The following is a 21,215-nucleotide window of genomic DNA, read 5'->3' on the forward strand; positions in this document are numbered from 1 at the left end:
ATGGATAGTTGCACATTTTTATAATAAAGTATATTCTTCAAACTGTTTTGAGTTTAGCCAAGAATCTCATTAATGGTGTTATCTAAAGCAAGGTTAATATGCATTCATGGTCTACATACCAGGAGGGATTTACCCAGATCATCCTACAACACACATCACACCACTGTTCCTAAATGGCTGCATCTTCACTGCCTTCCCACTTAAAATTTTGATACGAAAGACTGTATTCCGATCTGTATTTTGTAAATGGGTTGTCTTTTAGTCTCACCGCTAATCTCTGATGTGAAGGCACTGTCAATTGCCCTTTTTTGTACCTCTGACAATTAATTTATTTTCTTTTAAGTGCTTAATGTTGCTCTGCTTTCATTGTGGGGTCATCTTTACACAATATTTGCATGTTCCTTCTCGGTGTACGTTAATTCTGAAGATTTCTTCTGGAGGGAGAGGAGAAGGTCTGCAAGAGTAACCTGGATATCCAAAGCCCCAGTTCACACTTCCCACCAAGCTCACTTTCACCTATGCAGCCTTTAAACCGCCCCGGTAGAAACCTCAGTACCCCCGAGGCTCTTGCTCAGAAGTCTTGCTATAAGCTTGGGGTACCGACGATTTAGAGCGGTTTGAGGCTTTTTTGATTTCCTTTATTTTTGGTTCAGAATTACTAAAAGCCGCCTGCGGGGCCTGCAGGGGGCGCTCGGGGCGCCCGGCCGGGGCCTTCAGGCGGAGCCCGCCCCGTCAGCGCTGGCCAATCAGAGCCCGCCCGCCCCACCGCGGGCAGCGCGTGCCGAGGGAAACCGAACGCCTTCGGCCGTCTCCGATAACTTCCGACTACAAACGAGGCCGCTACCGAACCTCTTCGGCAACTTCCGGAAACCCGGAAGGGAGGCCGCCGAGCGCGCTCGGGCACCTCCGGCACGGCAGTGACGCCCGGGCGACAGGAGGGCGGCCGCGCTACTGCCCCAGCTGGACATGCGGCTGCTCTCGCGGGCCCTCCGCGTGGCTCAAGGCTGCCGGGCCGCCGCGCTGCCCGCTCGGAGCCTCCGGGCAGCGCCGGTGGGATGGCCGCTCCCGCCGCGGCGCGGGCTGAGCGCGCGGCCCGGCCTGGAGGAGCTGTTCGCCGCGGCCTCCCTGCGCCGGCTGCTGGAGGCGCGCGCGCGGGGCGAGGGCGGGGCGGCGCCGCAGCTGGCGGCGCGCGTGCGGCGGCTGCGCGACAAGGAGCGGGAGCTGCGCGACACGCGGGAGCTGGCGCAAGGTGCGGCGCGGGGCGCGCGGAGGGGTTGTCTTGCGTACGTGACGTCACCGGGGGCGGTGCTGAGGGGGCGGGCGCAGGCCGGTTCATTTGCATACGCCGACGCGATTGGGGGAGCGGCCCCGGGGGACGGGCGGAGGCCGGTTCATTTGCATACGCCGACGCGATTGGGGGAGCGGCCCCGGGGGGCGGGCGGAGGCCGGTTCATTTGCATACGCCGACGCGATTGGGGGAGCGGCCCCGGGGGGCGGGCGGAGGCCGGTTCATTTGCATACGCCGACGCGATTGGGGGAGCGGCCCCGGGGGGGCGGGCGCAGGCCGGCGCGTGGCGGCGCGCGCCCGGGCGGCGGGAGAGCGACGCGCGCGTCCCCGGGTGTGGGGGGCGACGGCCACGCGCGTGTCACTCGGGGGAACCCGGGCGGGCCCCGCGGGCCTTCGGAGGCAGAGAAACGGCCCGAGCACAGGGCAGGGGTACGAGTGAGTGGGGAAAGTGCTTCCGCCGGCATGGGAAGTGCCGATGCTGGAAGAGCGCCTGTTTCATATAAGACAAAGTTAACTACTCGGGGATAGAAAACTTTTAAAGTTTTGGTGGTTGTTTTTTTAATCCATCTTTCCCTTGCTGCCAAGACAGACCAGCCCGCCTGCCTGTCTTCGTTTTGGCAGTCACAGACGTCAGCACCTGAATCTGCTGTCTCCGCTCTTTGTATTTGACTTTGTATTTTGTCCGTAGCTGCACACTTTTAGTTCTGCCAAATAATGGAATATTTTTTTGCCCAGAATCAAACTTCATTTTGATAGCAGTTAGAACGCCAAAATGTAGAAAAAGAATACTTTAGGATCGGTAAACATTCGTTAGATGATTAAATGTTGCCTAGAACTGTAGTATTCAGATTTTAGCATACAATGATAGGGGTATTAGTCGTTTTAACAAAGAGTGCCGGATGTGGAGCCGCTCTGCTCTTTAAGTCCCTGATGTTCCTGCCACACTTAAATACAGAAAGTAGTTTCTTAGAGCCACAGAATGGCTGGTGTGGGAAGCACCTTTGGAGATCACCCAGTCCACCTTCCTGCTCAAGCAGGGTCACCCACAAGTTGCTCAGGGCTTCGCCCAGTTGGGTTTTGAGTACCCCCAAGGATAGAAATTCTCAACAAATATGTGCAATGTGTGCCACTGTTTGACCACCAGCACAGTAATCATTTTTTATCATTGTCTCGGATTTTGCTTTCTGATGTTTAGGCAGAACTTCTTTTATTTCAGATTTTTCTCATGTCTTATACCTGCACAGGATTAGAAAACACTTCATATGTGCTTAGTATCATCTTTAAAGATCATATTAGCAATTTGATTTTCTGACAGGTTTAGTGTGTTGGGGGGGTGGGTTTGTGTGATAGTTTGATTTTGGGTTTGTTTTTTTTTTTGGTAGAGTAAGTTCTTCATGTGGTTATTTTTTCAGAAGGTTTTGTCAGAATGGCACTGATATAAGTCTGAGGATTAACCATACTCAAATATTCCAGATGAGAACGAAGATTTCCGGAAGCTTGCGGAAACAGAAATTGCTTCCTGTGAAGAAGAGATAGCTGAACTGAAACAACAGGTTAGATACCTTTATAAAGCCTCTGTTTGCTTGCCATTCTTAAATTAACAAAGCCAGATTGTCTTCTTGGGAGTGTTGGAACTAGGTGATATTTAAGGCCCCTTCAAACCCAAACCATTCTATGAGTCTTGCCAAGATGTATGTGATAAATTCCTCTTCTCCTCCCCTCTGTGCTAGTTATACTCCTCAAATAGTGTCTGTTAGATATGGAAAATGAAAAAATCAGGTGCTATAAAGACATCCTGTAAGCAAGTGCCTATTTGTACCTGAAAACATTTCAATCAAAGTATCTTTTTAAGTAGATGCTATAGTTTGTCTTGTCTGGGTGTACCTTTATGGATGTCAAGCTCTTTAGCCCTTGGAAATGTTAAGCTTACATAGTATCACTCACCAATGGTCTTGAAAAAATTTAATACTATGTAACTACTTTAGGCTGCTACTTTATATCAATTTTACAGAGTATGTATGTTATTTAACAGAAAAGAAAAAGATCATTATGTATACAGACTGTTTTAAGTTAATATTACTGTTGAAGTAAAAACTGCTATGGTCACATTTTTTATTCCTCTGACAAGAGTACAACAGTCACCTTATAAATATTTTTTGTAAGTGTTTATGATTCTGCCAAAAGAAGTCATCATCTGTGGAAAGAAACATCACCTAATGCTAGTAAAGGATGAGGATATGAAAGCATTTGCAAATCATCCAGAGTTTTGATCCAGCAAGCAAAATTTTGATACAATTTTTTCAGTTTTGATGTATCTTTCTTCTGCAGATCAGGCTTTTCTTTTTAAAATAAATAAAGAAATAGTACATTTGAGTTGTTCTTGAAGGACTGTGCTCCTGAACATCCTTCTTAGCTCTGCAGTTGAGATGGAATTAAAGAGAAATATGATTAGAAAGAAGATATTCAGTTGTCTTGCAAGAGCAGGCATGTGTCCTGTGGTTTATCCTCACAGTGCTCCTGATGGATTAAAAACTTCTGTGAAGTTCTGTGGCTCGAGAGAGAGGCCTGTGTAGCTCCTGTGACTGTGAACAGACACAGGGAGCCTTCCTGCAATGGAGCATCACCCTTACACACCTCTGCCTGGTTGAAGCCTGTCCTCAGGGCAGGAGAACACAGCCTAGATCAGTTACAGACTTGTCTGGTGTTTTATACTGTTTCAGGTGTGGATAGCAGTGCCAGAGAGGAGTCTTAGCTGGGTGCTTTTGTATTCACAGATAGTGTTGCTTTTGATTCCTTCAGAAGAAACAGATGAGAGTGATCTTGTCTTGGAAGTAACTGCCGGAGTTGGAGGGCAGGAAGCCATGCTGTTCACCTCGGAGATATTTGATATGTATCAACGATATGCTGCTTATAAAAAGTGGAAATTTGAAGTATTAGAGTACTTTCCCAGTGAAATAGGTCAGTAATGAAAATACTGTAACTCCTTAATTCAAGTTGAAACACTCGTTCATATGACATAATCTTCCTAAGGAAACTAATTTGCACTATCTTAATTCATTTTAGAAGTGGAATATTGTTTGAATGTTTGAGTACAGTTTTCCTCAGCTTCTGTATTTGGGAATGAAACCATTTCAGAAATACTATTAAAATACTAAAGTGCTACAGAGAAAACTTGTCTTTCAGTAATTTCATTTCTACATTTTAAAACTATTGAAAGACAAGCGCTTGGCAGAAGGAAATTTAGAAAGTGATGCAGATATGTTGGTTTAGCTTTTTTTTTTTTTAGAAATAAAGATTACATAAACTTTATTTGGCTACACTGTTCTTCTTAGTTACCTAATGTTTTAGTGTCTACAGATTAGTTTGGTGAAAGATAGAAGATCTGTCTATTGTGGCTCTATTAGCAGAGAAGAATCAGTTTTATTAAAGTAATTCTTGGAGTTTAATCTAAAACATCTTAAATTTATATGTAATATTATCTCATTTATAAAATAAGGAAATGAGATGTTTGGCTATAGCTCATCTGAAACAGCTGTTAAAATCTTTATTAGAACTTGATTTTAAAAAGTGTTGTATTTGTAAAATGTTTGAATAACTTTCTTTAGAGTTCTTAGCAAGTATTTTATTTCAAGTTGATGAACATGAACTCAGACTCCCTTATAGAGTGGCTGCTGATGATTCAATTAATATACTTCTTTTAAAATTTTATGACACTTGAATTCTTTATTTTCTATTACCTAGATTTGTTAATAAATTTCTTGTATGGTCAAGAGGTCCTTTGCCAGGTAAACTTTTTACAGTTTGAGTGGAGGCAGGGATGAGAAACTTCATGTTACAGTGCATCTTGTTGCTGAAAGAGCAGTCATGTCCATCCCCATTCATGACCAGGCAAATGCTTTGCGAGGAGCTGAACCAGTTCAGCCTTCAAAGCCAGCAGAAATCTATTTACTTACTTTTTTAAAAGTAAACGGAATGAACATTGTACAGGTTAGATTTCTGTAAACAGAAAAGAGGAAATGTCTGAGTCTTCTTTTTTTCACATACTAGGGGGAGAGGTGAGTTGCCCTTTCCATTAAGGCAAGACTTGGATCAGGTAAACCCCAGCAGTCACATACACTTCACCTTCAGAGCACAGTTTCAGTCAGCTTAAGCAAGGCCTGGCTCACCTTCTAGCCAGCTGTATGTTTCTTCTTTCTCAGCTCTAGCAGTTTTGAGGCCACCATGCTAACTGGATTAGTCCACTGATTTGGCTTAAAAGCCCTGTTCTGGGATAGCTGTAAGTCAGGTCTGACTCAGCTTACAGTCCCGTGATTAGAAGAAAAAGGGAGTTGGGCTTGGCTACCCTTTTGGTAAAAGCTCAGTCCTTGGACAAGGAGCCCACATCCTCAGAGATATTCTCATTAATGCCTTAAATGGGAAACTGAAGTAATATATTAACCTAGTATATATATATCCATATTTTCTCTTTGAAAGGGCTAGGTTTTTTTAATGCCTATATGTTTATTTTAAAATCTGTTTTCCTGAGGGCTTGTCTGTGTACCAAAATTAACATTTAGGGTGTAAATCTTAGGAAAAATAAAGGCAGCCCTAAGTTTTGTCAGCCTCATGCAGTGTATTTTTTGATTTTGCATAATCACATATTATTGAAACAGATGCTGGAAATAAATTGGGAGATAGGGGCACTATATGTGACACGGCCAATGAAATGGATGTTTGAACCCTTGGGTTCAAAGTGTCTGTGCTGCGCTGAGTAAGAGTGGAGCTAAGGATGCTGGTTACAGTAGGCTGTTACAGCCTACCCATGTTCCATTTTTATTGGTTGCATGAGCAAAAGCAAAGTCCTATCTTGAAAGGTCAAACTCCTTTATTTCAGAGAACTCCTGAATTTGAAATCTGGAGGTGAGTGTGTGTGAACAAGGTGAATGTTAAATAAAGCTGCAATAAAAAATCAGTTATAGTCAACTCTTAGATGACTTTATTGACCTACCCCAAGGGATGCCACTGTGTAAAAATAGCATGTTGAAGATTCAGAACACATGTTAAAGCACAAACTCACATGTCATTATCCTCTGCTTCTCACCCGGTAGTGTCAGGCAGAGACACAGGTGTGGGACTTTTCCCCAATATGGGTATAAGATCCCACGTAAAAAATTAGTGCAAACTTATACCCTTGTTCTGAGTAAATCAGATTTCAGGATAGAGTGGGACATTTTATATGAAAGGGGCAAACACATTTATCAAGAGCTAACTATATTTGACAGGCCTACAACATGTCTGCCAGGGTAAAAAAAAATTCATCAAAATTTCATTAGATTTAGCTGCAGTTCATAATAAACCTGTGTTGGTAACAGTCAGTTTGAAGCAGTATGATCTAAAATACCTGTCATTTGAACCAGTTTCTTGGTCATCGTATGCTAAGCACTATAGGCATACACATCACTACAAACTTTAAAAGCAGAAGGACAAAAATGATGTGAAAGAGAAAGCCAAACTGCCTCTTCCTATCTTTCACAAACATGACTGTAAAACAAAATATATTTTAGTAAAGTTATGAGCGAACATTACATTTCTGTAGAATAAAAACATTGGCGAACCTTGTCCATGGAGGAAAAAAACCTGGCCTGTGTTCTGGCTGATGACTTTTTCCTGTTCTGCAGGGCATTTTCAGATTTCATGTTGTCTTTATTTTCCTTTTTTAAAAAGCTGCTGTCTTGTCCATATGGTTGAGTTCCTTAGTCTGAGAGATAGCCTTAACCAGTATTTCTGAGAAGTATGTGCCTCTTCTTTTCCTCAGCTGTGGTTTCGTATTGCAAGACTTGAAAAGCAATACTTTTTCAAGGCCACTTGTGTCTTCTTCAGTCATTCCCTTGGCACACCATCCACTGTGCAGAGAATGGGATTTGGGAATTGGGCTGCATTAAAAAAAAAAAAAGGGTGAAAAATTATATTCTTTTATAGTTCCATCACTTCTCTGATCCTTCACTTACACTGCACACCAGCAAGCAAGGAAGAGCAAGAATGTCATAAACTAGAAGAGCAACAAACTCTATCCCGAAGTCATGATTGCTTTGGCTTTGACTTCCAAGTTCCAAACTGTTCAATGCTTGTAGGATGTTGCTGTCAAGTGTTTTGCTGGAGGTATTGGTAAGAGGTGCAGGAGCTGGTGTTCTGTTCACTCAAGGAAAGCAAAAGATTAAAACTAAATTAAAAGGCAAATGTGACACATGAGTAGATGCATAGAGGAAAATGGATAAGAAGAAGAGTATGAAAAGTACTCAGTTATACAGAGCTGGGATATTTTTCCCATTGAGTGATAAGGTTCTGAACTAACAATGAAAAAAAATTATGTTTCTGAAAGTGCCTTTCAAAATTTGATCCTTATGTGGACTAACTACTGGTATTAGAGTCCTATTGTGTTTTATGTTTTTATGTGTACATGTATGTACATTGTTCATAGACAAATTTTTTACATATATAAAAAATTAAATTGGACTCTGTATAAAAGAATTTGACAGTCCTTTCCTTTTTGAGATAGAATTTGAGCAAATGGCTTTACGATTGTCCTTGCATTTTTGATGTAATTTTGCCCAAAATGATGAACGGTAAATTCATCATTTTAAAAAACAAATGCCAGTGATGTGTAAATACACTGTTTGAAGTATAACAGCATAGTACCAACAGTTCTTCTTAAAGGTTTTGCAGCTGTTTTTCTTCTGTGTTTAAGGTGGCCTAAGACATGCAGTAGCCAGTATAGCAGGTGCTGAGGCTTACAAATACATGAAGTTTGAAGGAGGAGTGCACCGAGTTCAGCGGGTACCAAAGACAGAAAAGCAAGGACGCATTCACACCAGCACAATGACTGTTGCTGTATTACCCCAACCTACTGAGGTAACATTTATCTTTTAGTATAACAGACATTACCAGGAGCAGTGTTTGATACCAAGTGTTTTCTGCCTCTTTTGTTATTCTCACTAAATGACTATTTTAATCTTAAATTTAAAGTAGGTCATATTTGTTTATTATTTTTATCACAGGGATGAAATAAAGAATTTCTGTCTTTTTTCATAATCCTAATTTCAAGAAAGTCACTGACAGTTTACTTGACTGTGACTTGAAAATTCACTGTGACTGTCATGCGTGTTTTGTGGAAAACTACATTTTCTGCAAAGTAACAAAAGACTGAATCATTTTACCAGGCTCATAGATAACTTTTTCTGGCATTTTGTCTTTCCCATTTTTGTAGTGTCCTCACTTGCCTGTTCTAAAGTGTATGGGTAATAATTCGATCTTGCTATATTTGCTTGATTAAAACCAATAGACTAAGAATTAAAGCTTTGTTTTGATCTTAGTTTCATGTTAACCTAGCAGATTGTCAGAGATGTCACTCCTTCCTGTACTTTCTTGAAATTGTCTTGCTCCTTCCTCACAGAGACTTTTGCTCCACCGCAGAGCCAGAAAAGGGAATATCTTCTATTTTATTTCAAAACCATCTGATCAAGCTCAAATACTGGTTAACTCCTCTAGAAGAGGATGCAGATCTCTCATAAGAGGGAGAAATTAGTGCTATGGGATGGTTACGCATTAAGTTATTATTTGGCTGATTTCTGGGGTTGCATCGTGATGCATTCCAATCTGATTACCAAGATTTGTTAATGTTTATGTGAACTACAACTCATAAACGTTCAGAGGTTTGCTCTTGCATGAATGTGCCTTCTGAAGTAAACTGACTGTGCATATTTGATATCTGTCTAGAAAGAACACAATAAAATACTTTTTTTCTTTTTTTTCTGTCTCCCATGACAGATGAGGCTGCAAATTAGTCCAAAAGATCTACGGATAGAAACAAAGCGAGCTAGTGGAGCTGGAGGCCAGCATGTCAATACCACAGACAGTGCTGTACGGATAGTTCACATTCCAACAGGTGCTGCTTCATTTTTTCTGTTGTACACGATCTACATTCCAAAACTGCTGTCAGGATTTCCTTTGAAACAACGGCTTTATTTTCAAACCTGGGCAACAGTAGAGCAGAGGTTTTATGTAGTTTTCATGTCTATTCATACTACTTTAAATGCACCATCTTGTGCCCAGTCCAATTTTTAACAGTGAAGACTACTGGCTTCAGTAGGTAAGCTATCCATTTTGATACTAAACATGACACTCTAAAAGCATCCAGATCAGTTTCTATCAAAAAGTTATATTTAAGTTTTCAAATAATGAAAATGACACTGAAAAATGGAGTAAGTTGAAATCTAATGATTTGCATTTTCTTGACTAGTCTCCAAAAGAGAGATTGCACTATTTCTATATTAAGACATTACTTTTTAATTGCAGAGTCTACTCAGGATGACAGCTCCCGCTTGTCTGCTGGCTCCTTTCCCATAGATGACACACATAATTAGGAGGCCCATCCCTCTGGCTCAGGTTAGGAAACATAGCAGGGATAAGATACACCCTCAAACACTACCTGATTTTAGCTGTCCTATGGGGGCTTTTTATTGCCATTCCCAAGCCTTTTACTTCCCTTTGAGCAATCCACAACAGCCTTCTTGACTTTCGTTGCATTTTAACTTTTCCTCTTTTCTACTACAAACATTACTCAGGCTTTACAGCCTCAGGGTAATCCCAAGTGCTTTTTATCATCACGTATCCACATTTTTGCCACCCGTTTCTTTGTATTTGTTTAAAACATTAATCCATTCAGCACTTTTTGCACCACCTTAGTAAAGCAGAAGGTAAGCAGTGGAGAGGATAAAATTCTGTTGACTATATGGTGACAAGAAGATACTCTGGATTAAAAACGTTTTGGATTGCCTGCATGTTTGGATAAAAACACAACAAACTAAAGCCAGCAACTGATCTTAGTTTTTGCTGAAGGCAGTTATTAGAGTGTCTTAGAGAAATCTTAAAGTGTATTGCAATTTTTTTGCAGTTACACATGGTTAATAGAGGAGTTCATACCTCACATTATCTCCTGACTTCTTCCTGTTCCACCTTTCCCTTCTTCATTTCTCTGATCTCTCTTCCCTTAAAACTGTCCTGTTACTACTTCTATTTTTTCTCATCCAAAATCTTTTTATAAACCTTCACTACAATCCAAAATGTTGTTTATAAATAAGTCTTTCATAAAGTAATGCTATGTAATCTTATAAAATCATCCTCTAATATTACCAGAGCTACTTAATAAATCCAAATAACAACTTAGCTTGTGCTGTATTTCTTCTCCCCGCTCCTTTTTTGGGCTGTTGGTTTTGTGTGTTTTGGGATGAGAAAGCACACCCTTTTATTTTTTAAAATAAAAGTGGTGCCTTTTTTATATTCTGATCATATTCTATGCACTCACTATCTCGTGTTTTACTGTTGCTTAAGTCCTACTTTTCCTGGAACTGTGGCCAAAATTTACAAGTATTCAAGATGTCTTTTATTAGTCAGATCACATCACATATCTTTTATTTCATTTTCTGTCTGTTGCCCAGGTGAATTAAATTTCCACTGAATTAAATTTCTTGTCTTATGGCTTAAAACACCTGTACAATTCAGCCTATACTTCTCTCCCAAAATGTGTTATTACTCATTAATAAACCTGGACTTTTACATTCCCAGTCCAAATGTAACAGCCTAATGTAACATAATAAAAATCTTCCAGAAATTGCAGAACTCTTTTAGTATGTGCTAATCTGAAGTGCTAAATGTCATGATATTTTTGACAGGGATTGTGTCTGAGTGTCAGCAAGAAAGATCCCAAATTAGAAACAAAGAGAAGGCTATGCAAATGCTATGTGCTAAACTATACAACGCCAAACTAGAAGAAGAAACCAAAAAGAGAAACAGTGCTCGAAAGATTCAAGTAAGTTTAATTTAGTTGTGATATAAATCTGTACAAGCATATGTTTTTAGGGTAACCCCTTTGTTGAACAGCAAGTAGTAAATGGAAATATGAGCAACAGGAGCCCAGGAAGGACTTACATGAGGCAAAAAAAAGTCATAGAATCATAGAATGGTTTGGGTTGGTAGGGACCTTAAAAATAATCTAGCTTCAACCCTCCTACCATGGGAAGGGATGCCTTCCACTAGGCCACTCTGGAGAACAAAATTTGTGAACTCCCCAAGCTCTCTAAACAGCAACATTACATTTTACTTCAGCAATAAAGGTCATGTATTAGCCAGACTTAAAATTATGGTGGTATGTAAGTCCTAGAGATCCAGTGAAACAAACTGGATTGCAGCATGAAGAACCAGAATAGTATTAGAAAAAGATGCAGTAAAATTGTTCTTTTACATGTTTGAGAACAATTACTGCAGCTGTTGAAGTGATCTGAGTACTATGCAACTAACAAATTTTGTGTAGTCATGGGAGGAAGAGAAACCTTTTGCTTTATATGCTTCATCAATATTTCATCTTTTTTGTAAGATGATGGTGATAAACTGATTCTTCTTCTTCAATAGATTGGGACTAAAGGAAGATCAGAGAAGATCAGAACATACAACTTTCCACAGGACCGGATTACAGACCACAGAATAAGCAGATCAGTGCATCATGTTGAGTCTTTCATGCTAGGGGAAGAAATGCTAGATGAAATGATACAAACTCTGAGAGAGTATGCTGATTATGAATCTCTACTGGAAATTATTTCAGAAAATGAAAAAAAGAATTCCTCCTGAACATTGTTCTTTCTCAGGCCATTACAACAGTTGCAGACCTTGGTCTGCAAAGAAGTTTCTCAGACCACCACCCAGAAAATGGAGCTTCTTTTCAGGTCATGAAAAACATCACAACTTGTTTCCTCATGACTATTAAACAGTTTTCTTACCTGCTGAGTAAAAGACTTTATTATCTTCATATAAGACATTATTGCTGCAGCAGTCCTTTTGAAAAGTAAATTTGACTGCACCAGAAGTAACAGCAGTTAACTTTTTCCACTGAGAAGATACTGATACACCACTCTCAAAAGGTATGCATGCATTAAAAAAGGAGTTATTTCTAGTTCCAGTTTTCATTTAAACTGTAGCTTAATCATCACACATCAGTGTGAAATAGCTTACCTGAGAGAAGAAAAAAAAATCCTATTTTGTTTGAGTGATTGGAAAAAAGTGATAAATAAATGACCCCACTCTACCTATCTGCATATTTATTAATCACTTATATGTATCATGGGAGAGGGAGTCAAAGTGTATCTCTGTCATGTTTTCAAGGCTTTCTGGCCCTTATTTATAAATACAAAACAAGTTTAAGAATATCCCTTGTTCCAGAAAAAAAAGCCATGGATGCCAAGCGATGAATCATATGAATTGGTTTTGGAATGAATGTTTGTGTTCCTGAGTCAAAAATGAAAAGAATTGTTACAATATTGTTCACCTGATATTTTAGTATCCACTTGACTTCAGTTTCTCCTTTATGGTTTTGACTGTCCAAGTAATTGATTTTCTGAAAGTTACATGCTATGACTGGCTTCTTTGGTTTTGTCTATTTATTTAACAGGGTCTTAAAACATTCGGTACCTTTATCAGCTTTGTTTTCTAGTAAACACTGCATGATAACTATGATTGAGTTCCAAATCTTTTAATTTAAGATGCATACATTAACTTCAGATGGAGTGTGCCCAAGATGAGGCATACATATTTCCTGTTGGTAAGCATGAGACCTAGGTCTGCATTTACTAGCAGTTCTACAACTCCCAACTGGCCCACAAAAAAGTAAAAAGAAACATTGACTCATTTTTTGTGTAAAAATAATTAGATACTGATTGGAGCAGAAACTAGGGCTGAAGTCTTTGTTCTTATTAGATCAGTATTGTAAATGGAAGCCTAGAGAGTACGTGTGACAGTCCTACTGACGACTTTAACCAAGGCCCTCTTACACCAAGTGATAGATGGAGTTTGCTGTTCTTTCTTGCTTCAGCTTCGTATTCCTCCAAACAAATAAGGGCCATTGATTGGGCCTACACACTGGACTACTGCATGAAACTTAGATAACTGTTTAGGTCTTTGTCACCCTAGACCTTTCCTGATGTTCCAGCTTGTAGCCTGTCTGGTCAGATCCTGCCTCCCTATTCTCATCTGGCTCTTGAACAAACACTAAATGTGTTGTTGCCTTGCAAGTGGCCAGGCTCTGATCAGTGTGAGAAAAACCAGACATCATGTGGTTCTGGCAGGAGGCTGACAGAAGTATTCCAAACCCGTCATCTGGCAGCGCTGTACAAAGGGGGACTTCACTGTCCTCCTTGGCCTGTCATGGCAAGCTTTACTGTGTAAAGACTTGAAGTCCTGTGCTTGCTTTGTATTAATTTTAACACAAGGGGTTTTGTCTCTGCAAACGCAGTCTCCTTGAACTGTGAGCAGATTGCCTTTCCAGCAGTGGCAGGGATCCCTGCACTGGTGTCCAGTCAGCCTAGCTCCCAGTAATGCTCCTGCTCACTCTGCTATTGCTGGTAGCGTTGGTCATATAAAATAAATACAATTCTTTTAATGGGGAAGAGCCCAAATCCACCGCCAGACTCGAATTACAGAACGGTGAGGTTGGAAGGGACCACAGTGGGTCATCCAGTCCAACCTCCCTGCTTAAGCCTAGTCATCCTAGAGCACATGGCACAGAATTGCATCCGGGCGGTTCTTGAATATCTCCAGTGTAGGAGAGAATCCTCCCTCGGTAGTGGAGCTTTGCACGTTCGGAGCGTGCCAGGGTGATGGGAACATCCCGGGCGCGTCCATTTAAAAAAGCAGACGCAGATGCAGCTGGGCGCCAGGCTGCTGCTTAGGCGAGTGTCAGTGCCAGGACGCGGCAGCCGCCGGTTCCTTCGGGACCAAGAGCGGTGCGGGGCAGGAGGGCGGGAGGAAGGGGCGGGCGGGAGCGGCCGCCGCGCGGGAGCCGCGCCGCTCGCGTCCCTCCCTGCGGCCGAGGAGGGAAAGCTAAGGACGGGCCGGCTCCGCCCGCCGCGCCCGGGATTGGCCCCCGCCTCCTGCCCGCCGCCCATTGGCCGCGTCCCGCTCGCCGCCGCCTCGCCATTGGCCGGCGCGGTTTTGGATACCAAATTTAAAGTTTTTAAAAAGCACCGGGCGAGAGCGGCCGCGCACTCACTGCCCGCGGCGGCGCCGGCGCAGCCCTGCAGGTGAGCGCGGGGCGGGCGGCGAGCTCCGCCGGGAGCCGAGCTCCGCCGGGAGCCGCTGCGGGGCTCTGCGGTCGGGCCGGGTCGGGGACAGCGGGCTCCGCGGTCAAGGCAGCGCGGTTAAGGCTCTTTGGCTGGGGTGGCGGGAGCTGCTGGCTTACGTGGTGGCGGGACTGTGGGGGTGCTAGCGGCGCCGCGGCGGGAGCAGAGGGGCTGGGCACGGGGGTTCCTGGCTGCCGCCCGGTCCCAACGCTCTCCTCAGCCTAGCCCCGCAGCTATCCCGCTGGCGGGACGGGACGGGGTGGCGGCGCAAGGGTGGCCAGGGAGCGTCTGGATCCCGCCAACGAGCCACGTGTAGGGTGGTCCCGGCTGCTCGCCGCACTGGCGGGCCCGGGCCGGGCCGGGATGGGGATCGCAGCTCGGCTCCCGCCGGCGGGCAGTGGCGGGCGGGAGGCGCCGCGCCGCGCTTCTCCCGCCCGTCGGGCCACGCCGTCGGAAGGGCATCCCCTCGGCGCGCTCCTGCCCGCCCCGCCACCACCATTTGAGGGGGCATCCTCCAGTGCAGGGGAAAGGGGAGACTTCCGAAGGCGCGGGGTGAAGTTCTCGGGGCCGTGGGGCACGGCGGAGCCGGGACCCGATATACCTGCACTGACCCGGGCCATCTTGAGCCCTGGGCGGGAGTAGCCTGACAGCGCCGCGGGGGCCCGCGGCTGAGCCCGCTCCTCCGGGGGTCGGGGCAGGCCCTGGTGCACCAAAACGTGATGGGGGGACATTTTCCAATTCATCAGGATTTCAGCCCAAAAGCTTCTCTGCTCGTTCGCAAGGAAGCTGGGAAGGGGAGGAGGAGGCTTAGAAAAGGCTTGTATTTCTTTCCCCAACTCACACGATACAAAGCCAAAAGCCTATTTGCTCCTTTCTCCCATCAAACGTAGGTACAAAGAAGGAACTTTTTCTCTAAATCTTTAATGGAATACTTTTTTACTCATGCCTCTTTCCAGAACTGCTGGAAGTGCTTAAATCCTTTAAAATTCTTACTCAAATGGGGAATCTACTATTTCCTACGGTTTGCAAAGTATGTTAAAATTTACTTTCCCTTAAGATTTAGCAGGGGAGAGATGGCCTCCTTCTCCCCTCCAGCCCTCGCCCATCCCCCCGCAATTGTTAATATAGATAGCACCGCATTTCGCGGGGGAGGGGAATGAAACAGGGCAAGAAAAGCTCGATTTCCCTATGATATCTATTGACCTCCCACCCTCTTGAAATCATGCTTGTAAGTAACCTTTATTTCATTCTGACCATTGTTTAAGGATGGTCGCTTTTCTTTGTAATTTGCATATACATGCGAGCACTCAAGTCTTTCCTGTGCCACCCAGCCTCCTCCCTTTTCAAAAATGCCAGATATCTGGCTACAGCAGCAGCATTGCCTCTGGTCTTGGATGCAAACTGACTTCTCTGCAAAGGCTTCTCTGGCCTGCACAGGCCTGCGGTCACTCATGGACCCTCTGCCACTGGTGTCCCTTTCAGGGACCTCAAGTGTCTTGACTATGTTGCTACCTTTAGGGAAGGAAGTGGAAGCACTAGTGTGTCTCATCTATGCTGGTGAAATGGTGACCAAGTAAATCACCCAGTCAGTTTTCTTGCCCTAGTTATATGCAGCGCAAAACCCTGGTTTTTGAGAAGATCTTACATAGATTTAATCAGTGGCCGTTCAAATCCTTAGTTCCACTAGATGTATTTTAGACACTAGAGGGTGAGTTAGATAAAAGCATAAAATTCATAATGCAGAAGGGAAGCATGGTAGAGTCTTTATAAGAAAAAGAATTTGTGATCTAGTTTATGCTGTGTTTTAATACTGCGCTTGTTGTTCCTTGCAGGATACAAACAACAAAATGAAATCAAACCTTAACCGCTCTTGCAAAATGAAGCGTGATTTTGATTGTGTGTCTCTTCATGCTGGGTTTACACCGTTGAGATGTTCTGTGGAGAAAACAAGGCTAGAAAAATCCTGCCCTTTGAATTATGAGGAAGGCTTTTGTAAAAGCTGTGCAGAAGAACATCAGAAAATACTCCTTAATGACTCATACCATGCAGCCACCAGAAATCTAGATCTTGAAGATGGAGAAAGACCCATGCATAACAAAGAAAACAACCAAATAACCCAGAGACTTGATGAATGTATCTGTGAAATGGAGGCAATGGAAAGCAGTAAACTTCATGAGGACAGCGGTTATTCCTCTATGTTAAGTACTCCGTATGCTGATGCAATAGACCATGAGGATAGTTTACCTTTGGCTGGGAATCTCTGTCACACACCAAAACATTGTCTCATGAAGAACCAAAATGAAGAACAGTTTTCAAAGAAGACACTATTGCCAGTAACCCATTATGAAGAAGTGATTTGCTCAACTTTGAAAAAAAGTGGTAAAAGAAATCTTAAGTCTTGGGCTGCTGTAGACAGAATTGTTTCCAAGGGAAAAATTGAACTTTGTAACTTAATTGGAAAGAAAATGGGGCTAGATAGAATAGACATTCTTGCTGAACTCTTCCACAAGAACCTGAAGCATATATTAGCAAACATTTTAAGGCATCTCGGCGAGATGGATTTAGTAAAGTAAGTATATTGATGCCATTGCATTTCACAGGGAAAGGAAAAAAACCTAATCAGATGCCTTAATGTTTTATATATGGGGCTTGTGACATTTACTTAATGTTTAGTATTATGTGTTAATATATTAAAACATGAACAGGCAATGTAAGCTATGATACATAGGGAGAATGTCTTTTCCCTAGAAAGCAAATTAAAGACTACACCTGTGAACATATTCTATCTTTACATAGAAAAAGAAAGAGATTACAGTTACTCTTGCTCGTAAATAAATCCCTTTTCTAGGAGGCAACTGATATGTTTGTACTGTCGTTGCAGTTTTGCCAAAGTCAGCACAACATGGCAGAAGATTCTACAAGAAGATAAATGGATTTTCCAAATGTATAGCAGAGCTGTGAAAAACCTTTCTGTAAGTTTCTGCACTGAACCCTCAGTGGCTTTCTGCTATTTCAGGTCTCCTCCTAGCCTTAAGATATCACAGAAGAGTTTCTTAGATTGAAAACTGTCACTGGAGTGTCTGAGTTTGTCCTGTTAGGATGCCCTGTCTCAAATATTGCTAGTTACATCAGTGACTTCGGGGACCCCAAGGAAGGTTGACTGAGAAGGTGACCCAAGGAGAGATGCAGATATCCTTAAGAGCTTCCACATGTCCTGTTACAGAGGAAGGCAGGAAGGAGAGAGTCACTGCCAGCAGAGCCCTAGAGACTCCCAGCAGAGGCTTGGTTGCTTCAGCATCCCCACTGATCCAGAAGGGAGAGAGACAGAGATAAACCACTCAGCTGGCTCTGTGAATCAGGTTCTCTGTTTATAGCAGTAGTCTCTGAAGTCCACCATGCCTGATATGGAAAACTGAAAAGCTTTTTGCACTATGAGCTATTCCTAATGCCTCTTTGTCCTATGAAATAAAAATTCTGGATCCATTCACACTAGCCTTGCATTTTATCAAGTCAGGACCCTTAAAACACTAGGAGTGTTTTTCCTTCTTGAGAGATGGAGAGACAGACAACAAACAAAGGCTTAGGATCTGCCACAGGATGAGGTTGTCAACCAGTTTGAGTTTTATGTAGTATTTTACAGTACTGTTGGGGTGAAACATTTGTACACCACTGAATATTCATCCCACAAAGTTTGATTTCTTCCATTCTGTTGTATGCTTTTTTGTTTAGCTTAAACTGGAAACTTGGTGGGTGGAGTTTATTTTTCACAAAGAAAGCTTCAAGCACTCCTGTTCACCATAAAGAATGGGAAGTACTGATATTTGCTTTGAAAAATTATGATGAATAGGTTACATGCTCTGCCTAAATAATTGTGTTAATATGAAAGTAGGATTGCATAATACAAGATGGTTGGTTTTGAACCAGAAACTAGGGAGCTGTTCTATGCATTTATAACAGAAGTGACTCTGAAGGTTATGGTAAAATCAGCAGCACTCCTTGGTGTGATGCTTTATTATTGGAAACCTGGAGGAAGGATCAAAAATTACTTGTTGACTTCTATTAAACAAAAAACACAGTTTTTTGGTAAGTTCTCTTCTCAAATTGAAATCTTTTGTTTTTCTTTTCATCAGAATGTCACTAAGGCACCAGAGCATGCTGCAACAAGAGAGTATGTTCTCTACAGAGTGTCCTTAGCTTCCATTCAGAAAGCAGCCCCACCAAAAAACTCGAACAAAAAAAGCACCAGGTCCAAAGCATCTAAGAATCACAGCAGGCTCACGGAGTTTTCTGAGGTAACTGGTGATTTCCATTAATTTTTTAATTTCTCACATGTTTTCTGGAAAACTAACACCTTGTAAAGCATATTTTTGAAAGTAGTATCACCAATTTAAGTGCTTGTAATTGTTAGTACGGCTGCCAAATTTTGCTTAGCGCACCTATTTTAAGACAATGTCAGAAGCTAAGTAGAGAATATTTATATACTGGGATGTTCTACATCCTTTTTTTTTTTTGCCTTCTTAGGAGTTTCACTTAGTGATTTTTTTTTGGCTTAAATTTTGTCTTGGTCAGATATGAAAAAGTTTAGTCATTCCCTGTTCATTTCCATGGGTTTATAATGAATCACATGTTTTTCAGACAAGTAATATCACAAAAACTCAATTTACTTCAAAACTGAGGGACAATTTAAAAAAAAAAAGGACCAAAGATTTAATAGTTCTTAGTTCCAATCCTTAGAAAAATAAGCAATGCGTATTTCTTTTAGTCATTTTATGGGTTTTTTTGCCAACTAATTATCTGGCATTCAAATGACTTTTTTAGCTACATATTTATAGTGTGTCACACACTTGGAGTTGTCAATAACTGCTAACAGCCTGTTTCCCTTCACCTTGTTATTTTTCTTAAACTGTCTTTTTTTTCCACATACTTGCAATGTAGACCTGCACCTATATCTTATAAGACTTTTAAAAAGGCTTGATGAAAGTTATTGCCTGTTAATAAGCAAATGATTTTCCCAACTAGAAAAAGGTTTCATGCTTAAGCTCAAAAGTCTTATTCTGCAAATTGGTGGAATAAGAGAAGAAGATAAAAAGTCATTGGAAAATATGATCAAGATTAATATTATTATTATAGGACTTTGTAGCACTAGGAATGTAAAAGTAAAACTGTTTAGTAGCAATCTAAAACTTTATTCTTGTTATATGTCTATACACAACTACATCACCATCCTTGAATGAGGTTTGGAAGATTTGGGAAGGCTGTTTTTCTTACTGCTTTTGATATATCCTGTCCTTTAACTTTTGAATTTTAAAAATACAAAATTGGCTGCCTCTATTCCAGTACAAAATACTTGCAATTATAGACTGATTATTCCTGTTCCGTCTTCATCAGAATTTGATACAACAAGAATTAGGCTAAATTTTTAATTTATCCCTCTATATTAGGAGAAGTTATAGTATGTTTTGTGGCACTTAGATAATATCAGGAAGTATTCGGAGAGTGTATTTACCCTCTGCTCATGATTTTCTGTGTGTGCTTTTTCCAACAGGCTGCCAGGAACTTGAAAAACACTGAGAGCCTTAAAGCTTGCCATCGCTGTGGCTCACCTGCCAAGTATGATTCCTACCTCCAAAGAGCAACGTGCAATCGTGAAAGTTGTGGCTTTGACTTTTGCACTAAGTGCATGTGCAGCTACCACAGCTCCAGTGACTGTGTGAGCAGCAAGCCAGTGAAACACAACTCTACGGCAGGGCCGCTTCCTGGGACTAAGAAAAGCAAACAGAATCTAAGGAGATTGTGATCCATCCCTCCCAATACAAATTGGCAAATGGCCTGTATAAGTTTTTTTTAATCATCCACAAAAGAGAATGCTTTCTGCTGTTCCATATTAATAAAAATGGTTAATTGTTATTCCTCTGTACCATTTAATCATCCTGTTCAGAAGGGTTTTAAAAGCATTTCTAGTGCTGTCAAGTGAGGTGAGTGAAGCCCCTTTTAATGTGAAAATATGCGGGAGACTAGATTTTATGATTTTTCAGAGCTTTGCCTTTGATTTTAAAATGTTGACATTCATAATACCATTTTCTCTGATGGCTTCTCTTCAGTGAATCTTAAATTGCTCTTCTTTCATTTCTTTCAGAAAGTGTAGCTTTCCTTGAACCTTTCCCAAGTTTAAAAAAAAAAAGTACTGTATGTTGGCTATACTGCTAAAAAATACTTCGACTTTTTTTTGAAATCATAAGCTAATTTTAATATTTGTATATATTTGTAAATATTATTCATATTTGTCTTGTAAATGTGAAAATAAACGACTATTCTCAACAACTTGGTTGCCAAATCTGGCCTTCCTGTTTATCGTCCTAAAACATTGTTTCTCACGCTCTCTTTGCAGGTTTTCTAGTATGTGCTTCTTAAAGTTGTTGATTTAACAAAGTGCAAGTCCTCCTGGGTTTGTGTAAAATGTACTGAATCAATTGTCATGCTCTATTCTTGCAGCTTTACCTAAAGGCTCTTAGCAGTAATTGCCAATAGTGTCAAAAGTGACAACACTTCCTTTTCATTTCAATGGAAATTTTTCTATTGGCTGAACTTACGCTGCTGCTGCAGAACTAGCTCACTGTCAGTAAAATATTCCTGATCCCACAGTAAAAAAAGGTGAACTTTTGAGAAATAGACTAATAATTTTGTGGAATTATCTGGGGTGGTTTTTTTCCCTGTTGGTAAGTAAATAACAGACTAGGACCATGGAGCTGTAGGTCCTGCTTCTTGAACTATAGTGCAGGTAGTGA

General features: G+C 41.7%; 2 protein-coding genes across 4 annotated transcripts; both read left to right on the forward strand.

Annotated features, from left to right (window-relative positions):
• The first annotated feature begins 738 nt into the window (after window positions 1-738).
• Window positions 739-12,828, forward strand: MTRF1L (mitochondrial translation release factor 1 like). Of its 2 annotated transcripts, none has more exons than XM_069010647.1 (7): window positions 739-1,249; window positions 2,762-2,841; window positions 4,063-4,246; window positions 8,013-8,176; window positions 9,092-9,209; window positions 10,996-11,132; window positions 11,732-12,828. In XM_069010647.1, exons 1-7 carry the CDS (start codon window positions 967-969, stop codon window positions 11,945-11,947), a joined length of 1,182 nt encoding a protein of 393 aa, XP_068866748.1. In that variant the 5' UTR covers window positions 739-966; the 3' UTR covers window positions 11,948-12,828. The 2 variants fall into 2 exon arrangements, with proteins under 2 accessions (XP_068866748.1, XP_068866749.1); XM_069010648.1 differs by lacking the exon at window positions 739-1,249 and adding an exon at window positions 1,621-1,717 and having other exon boundaries at window positions 11,732-12,825.
• FBXO5 (F-box protein 5) lies at window positions 12,226-20,836 on the forward strand. 2 transcript variants are annotated; one of them, XM_069010645.1, is made up of 5 exons: window positions 12,226-12,237; window positions 16,263-16,999; window positions 17,312-17,402; window positions 18,561-18,722; window positions 19,976-20,836. In XM_069010645.1, the coding sequence occupies exons 2-5, from the start codon at window positions 16,278-16,280 to the stop codon at window positions 20,225-20,227; spliced, it is 1,227 nt and encodes a 408-aa protein (XP_068866746.1). In that variant the 5' UTR covers window positions 12,226-12,237; window positions 16,263-16,277; the 3' UTR covers window positions 20,228-20,836. The 2 variants fall into 2 exon arrangements, with proteins under 2 accessions (XP_068866746.1, XP_068866745.1); XM_069010644.1 differs by lacking the exon at window positions 12,226-12,237 and adding an exon at window positions 14,341-14,391 and having other exon boundaries at window positions 19,976-20,835.
• Window positions 20,837-21,215: the final 379 nt, after the last annotated feature.

Source organism: Aphelocoma coerulescens, chromosome 3, assembly GCF_041296385.1.
Source record: "Aphelocoma coerulescens isolate FSJ_1873_10779 chromosome 3, UR_Acoe_1.0, whole genome shotgun sequence".
NCBI classification, from domain to species: domain Eukaryota; kingdom Metazoa; phylum Chordata; class Aves; order Passeriformes; family Corvidae; genus Aphelocoma; species Aphelocoma coerulescens.

Excerpts from the sequence above, each read along its gene's own strand:
- FBXO5 (XM_069010645.1), top strand. The coding sequence starts at position 16,278 with ATGAAATCAAACCTTAACCGCTCTTGCAAAATGAAGCGTGATTTTGAT. Across the intron at positions 17,000-17,311 it reads GGCGAGATGGATTTAGTAAA|TTTTGCCAAAGTCAGCACAA; the intron begins GTAAGTATATTG and ends CTGTCGTTGCAG. Across the intron at positions 17,403-18,560 it reads GAGCTGTGAAAAACCTTTCT|AATGTCACTAAGGCACCAGA; the intron begins GTAAGTTTCTGC and ends TCTTTTCATCAG.
- MTRF1L (XM_069010647.1), top strand. The coding sequence starts at position 967 with ATGCGGCTGCTCTCGCGGGCCCTCCGCGTGGCTCAAGGCTGCCGGGCC. Across the intron at positions 1,250-2,761 it reads CACGCGGGAGCTGGCGCAAG|ATGAGAACGAAGATTTCCGG; the intron begins GTGCGGCGCGGG and ends CAAATATTCCAG. Across the intron at positions 9,210-10,995 it reads GATAGTTCACATTCCAACAG|GGATTGTGTCTGAGTGTCAG; the intron begins GTGCTGCTTCAT and ends TATTTTTGACAG.